The sequence below is a fragment of the Strix uralensis genome, unplaced genomic scaffold (assembly GCF_047716275.1).
Source record: "Strix uralensis isolate ZFMK-TIS-50842 unplaced genomic scaffold, bStrUra1 scaffold_292, whole genome shotgun sequence".
Lineage (NCBI taxonomy): Eukaryota > Metazoa > Chordata > Aves > Strigiformes > Strigidae > Strix > Strix uralensis.
Genome location: NW_027436887.1, coordinates 42,286 through 46,077, shown reverse-complemented (window position 1 = coordinate 46,077; position 3,792 = coordinate 42,286). Strand labels below are relative to the sequence as shown.

Below are 3,792 nucleotides of genomic sequence, written 5' to 3'. Positions count from 1 at the left end.
TCACGGGGGGGTGACGATGGTGTTTATTGTGGGGGCTCATTAACACGGGGGGCAGGACACAGACACCCATGGCCGTGTGTCCGTGTGTCCCGTGTCCGTGTGTCCCGTGTCCGTGTGTCCCGTGTCCCCCCCCACCTCAGGGCCCCTCGCGGCCCCCCCGGGGCTGGTTGGGGCCGATGTAACGCAGCAGCGGGGCCGAGGGGCGGCTCAGCACGTCCTGGCCGACGAGGGGCCGCAGGGCGGGGGGCACACGGACGCGGCCGTCCTGGGGGTGCAGGGCAGGGTGAGCCCCCCTTTATCCCCCCCCAGCACCCTGGGGTACCCCCCAATTTTCTCTGTACCCCCATTTTTGTATCCCCCCCCCCCCCCAAACCACGCACCGGTAACTGGTTACACTCCAGCAGCGCAATGAGCATCCGGGAGACGGCGCAGGCGGTGCCGTTAACCTGGGGGGGGCGCGGGGAGTTAGTGGGGGGTCAGAGAGTTTTGGGGGTCCCCTGGGGGGGGGCGGGGGGGGCCCCCCAAACCCACCGTGTGCGCGTGCCGCAGCCGCCCGGCCCCGTCGCTGTACATGATGTTCAGGCGCCGGCTCTGGTAGTCGGTGCAGTTGGAGGCACTGGAGATCTTGGGGGGGGGGGAGGAGGAAAAAAAGGGGGTTCAGAGGTAGTTGGGGACCCCCCCACCTTCACTCCGAGGACCCCCACAATGGGGGTTCACCCACCGTGAGGGGATTCCCCCTCCCAATTCCTCAGCGAACCCCAAAATGGGGGGGGGGGGGGTGACACCCTGCGGACCCACGTAACGGGGGGAATCTGCCCTCAGAGCCTGTAAAGGGGTTGGGGGGGGGGGGTGTCAGCCTGTGTGGCCCCCAAATTGCGGGGGGGGGAAAATTGCCCCCCCAGCCCCCCCAGTTGTTCTCACCTCCCCGTATTTGCCCCGTCCGGGCATCCAGGCTTCGATATCGAACTTGCGGTAAGCGGGGAGCCCCAATTCCTGCGTCGGCATGTCGAGGACACTGCGGGGGGGCTGTCAGCGAGGGTGTGGGGGAGGAAAAAAAAGGGGGGGGGGACACGCACGGGGACCCCCCCACTTGCGCTCACCGATAATGTAACCCCAACTCGGCGAAAATTTCCTTCTGCAGAGCCACGAACTCGCTCAGCAGCGCCTCGCTCTCGGCTCCGCTCTCCGCCGCCGTCACCCCAAACATTTCCACCTGCGGGGGACAGGGCGATATGTGTGTGTCCCCCCTCAAAAATATCCGCCCCCCCCCCCCCGACGCTGGGATCCTTCTCCCAGTTCCCCCAGTCCCCCCAGTACCTTGGTGAACTGGTGGACGCGATAGAGCCCCCACGGTTCCCGTCCCGTGTCGGTCTCAGCCCGGTAGCAGGTGCTGGAGCAAACGACCCTGGGTGGGGAAAAAGGGGGTGAGGACCGCCCCCCTCGCCGCACCCCCCCCCCGCCCCAGTGCCTTGGGCCCCCCCCGCCCCAAACTGGGAATGGGGGGGGCTCCTGCGGAGAGGGGGGGGTCTCTGTACCTGAGGGGTAAGTCCTCCAGCCGCACGGCGTGGTCCATGAAGTACCCTGGAGCAGAGGGATGGGGCTGGGGCGGGGCCGGGGGGGGGGGGCAGTGGGGCTCCTGGGCGCCCCCCCCCAAAGACTCACAGACCCCGTTTTCGCTGGATTTTACCCCATTTTTCCTCACCTGCGATCCCCACCTCGGAGGTGCCGGCCAGGCAAAGGTCCTCGAAGCGGGAGGGGTCGATGGTGTAGACGGGCGAGGGGGTGGCGTTGGGCTGCATCCCGCAGCCTTCCTGGGGGGGGGATGGGGCTGCTGCGGGGGGGGTGGGTCCTGGGGGTGCCCCAAGGTGTGGGGGGGAGGTCCTGGGGGTACCCCAGGGTTGGGGGGGGTGTCCTGGGGCTGCCCCAGGTTGGGGGGGGGGTCCTGGGGGGTCCCAGCACTCCTGGAGTTGAGGCGGGGGTCATGGGGGGTCCCAGTGTTCCCAGAGATGGGGGGGGGGGGAAGTTCCCAGGGGTGCCCCAGGGTGGGGGGGGGGGGGGGGGTCCTGGGGCTGCCCGGGGGGGTCCCAGTGCTCCCGGAGTTTGGAAGGGGGGGGTCACAGAGGTGCCCCTGGGGGGTCCCAGTGCTCCCAGAGTTTGGGGGGGGGTCCCAGGGCAGGCAGGGGGGTGCAGGGAACTTACAAAGACGGCGCCTCGCAGCAGGTCGGGGACCGTCATGGGCAGGAAACCCTTGGGGGGGGGGAAAGGGGTGTCAGGGGGGGTGTGGGGCCCCCCCAAAGCCTCCTGCCCCCCCCCCAAAGGCTCCTGGGCCCCCCCACGCACCTTGGGCAGCAGCTTGGCCAGGGCGAAGCGCACGAGCGCGTGTTGCAGCAGCGCCCCGGCCCCGCACAGGTAGTAGGAACGATGGCCCGAGACGTGCGACAGGCGCCTGCGGCACGGGGGGACACACGCGTGTGTCACGGGGGGCACACACACGTGTGTCACGAGGGCACACACATGTATCACAAGGGACACACATGCATGTATCATGGGGACACACACACGTGTGTGTCACGGGGCACACACATATGTCATGGACACACACGTGTGTGTCACGGAGGGACACACATGCATGTGTCATGGGGACACACACGTGTCATAGTGAGGACAGTGTCACGGGACACACACACATCACGGGGACACACACGTGTCATGGGACACACACATGCCTGTGTCATGGGGACACACACATGTGTGTCATGGAGGGACACATACGCATGTGTCACAGGGACACACGTGTGTCACGGGCACACACACCTGTGTCACGGACACACACACGTGTCATGGGGACACACACACGTCTGTCATGGTGGGGACACACACATATATCACGGGGACACATGCATGTGTCACAGGACACTCACATGTATCATGGGGACACACACGCATGTGTCACGGGGACAAACACACGTGTGTTATCAGGGGACACACACCCCCATGTGTCACAAGGGAACACACACGTGTGTCACGGAGACACACGTGTCACGGGGACACACACGTGTCACGGGACACACACACGTCATGGGACACACACACGTGTCACCAGGGAGACAAACACACGTGTGTCACGGGGACACACACACGTGTCACGGACACACACACGCGTGTGTCACGGACACGGGGTGACACCCGGCTGTCCCTGCCCCCACCCCTGGGTGCTCACCGCTGGCGGATGATGTCCAGCCCCTCCCCCAGCTCCAGGTGACCCTTCGGCTTGAAGTCAAACGCTGTGGGGGCAGAAGCTGGAGAGTGGGTGGGAGCCTTCCTCGCCACAGGCACCCTCCTCTTCCTCCCCAAAGCCTTCCTCGCCCCATGGACCCTCTTCTTTTCGCCTGCTAGAGCCTTCCTCCCCCACCCAGGGCACCCTCCTCCTCGCTCCACCCCCTGAAATCACTCGGAGGAAACCTCCTCCTTCTCCTCCTCTTCCTCCTCCTCCTCTTTCTCCTCTTCTTCCTCCTCCTCCTCTTCTCTTCCTCCTCCTCCTCCTCCTCCTCCTCTTTCTCCTCTTCTTCCTCCTCCTCCTCTTCTCTTCCTCCTCCTCCTCCTCCTCTCCCTCCTCCTCTTCTTCCTCCTCCTTCTCCTCCTCTTCCTCCTGTTCCTCTTCTTCCTCCTCCTCCTTCTCCTCTCCCTCCTCCTCCTCTCCTCTTCCTTCTCTCCTCTTCCTCCTCCTCTTCTTCCTCCTCCTCCTCTTCTTCCTCCTCCTCCTCCTCTTCTTCCTCCTCCTCCTCTCCCTCC

General features: G+C 65.5%; 1 protein-coding gene across 2 annotated transcripts in view; it reads right to left on the bottom strand.

The window, feature by feature from the left end:
- SARS2 (seryl-tRNA synthetase 2, mitochondrial) overlaps window positions 1–3,792 on the bottom strand; it is a 5,909-nt gene continuing 2,117 nt past the window's right edge. The window contains exons 6-16 of one of the 2 annotated variants that reach the window (XM_074857740.1): window positions 3,221–3,284; window positions 2,341–2,446; window positions 2,200–2,247; window positions 1,703–1,811; window positions 1,536–1,581; window positions 1,318–1,405; window positions 1,101–1,213; window positions 922–1,015; window positions 532–624; window positions 381–446; window positions 1–265 (exon numbers count right to left, since the gene is read on the bottom strand). In XM_074857740.1, coding sequence (XP_074713841.1) covers window positions 137–265; window positions 381–446; window positions 532–624; window positions 922–1,015; window positions 1,101–1,213; window positions 1,318–1,405; window positions 1,536–1,581; window positions 1,703–1,811; window positions 2,200–2,247; window positions 2,341–2,446; window positions 3,221–3,284 — 956 coding nt within the window. In that variant the 3' untranslated portion in view covers window positions 1–136. The remainder of the gene's footprint in view (window positions 266–380; window positions 447–531; window positions 625–921; window positions 1,016–1,100; window positions 1,214–1,317; window positions 1,406–1,535; window positions 1,582–1,702; window positions 1,812–2,199; window positions 2,248–2,340; window positions 2,447–3,220; window positions 3,285–3,792) is intronic. The other variant, XM_074857741.1, reaches the window with a different exon arrangement.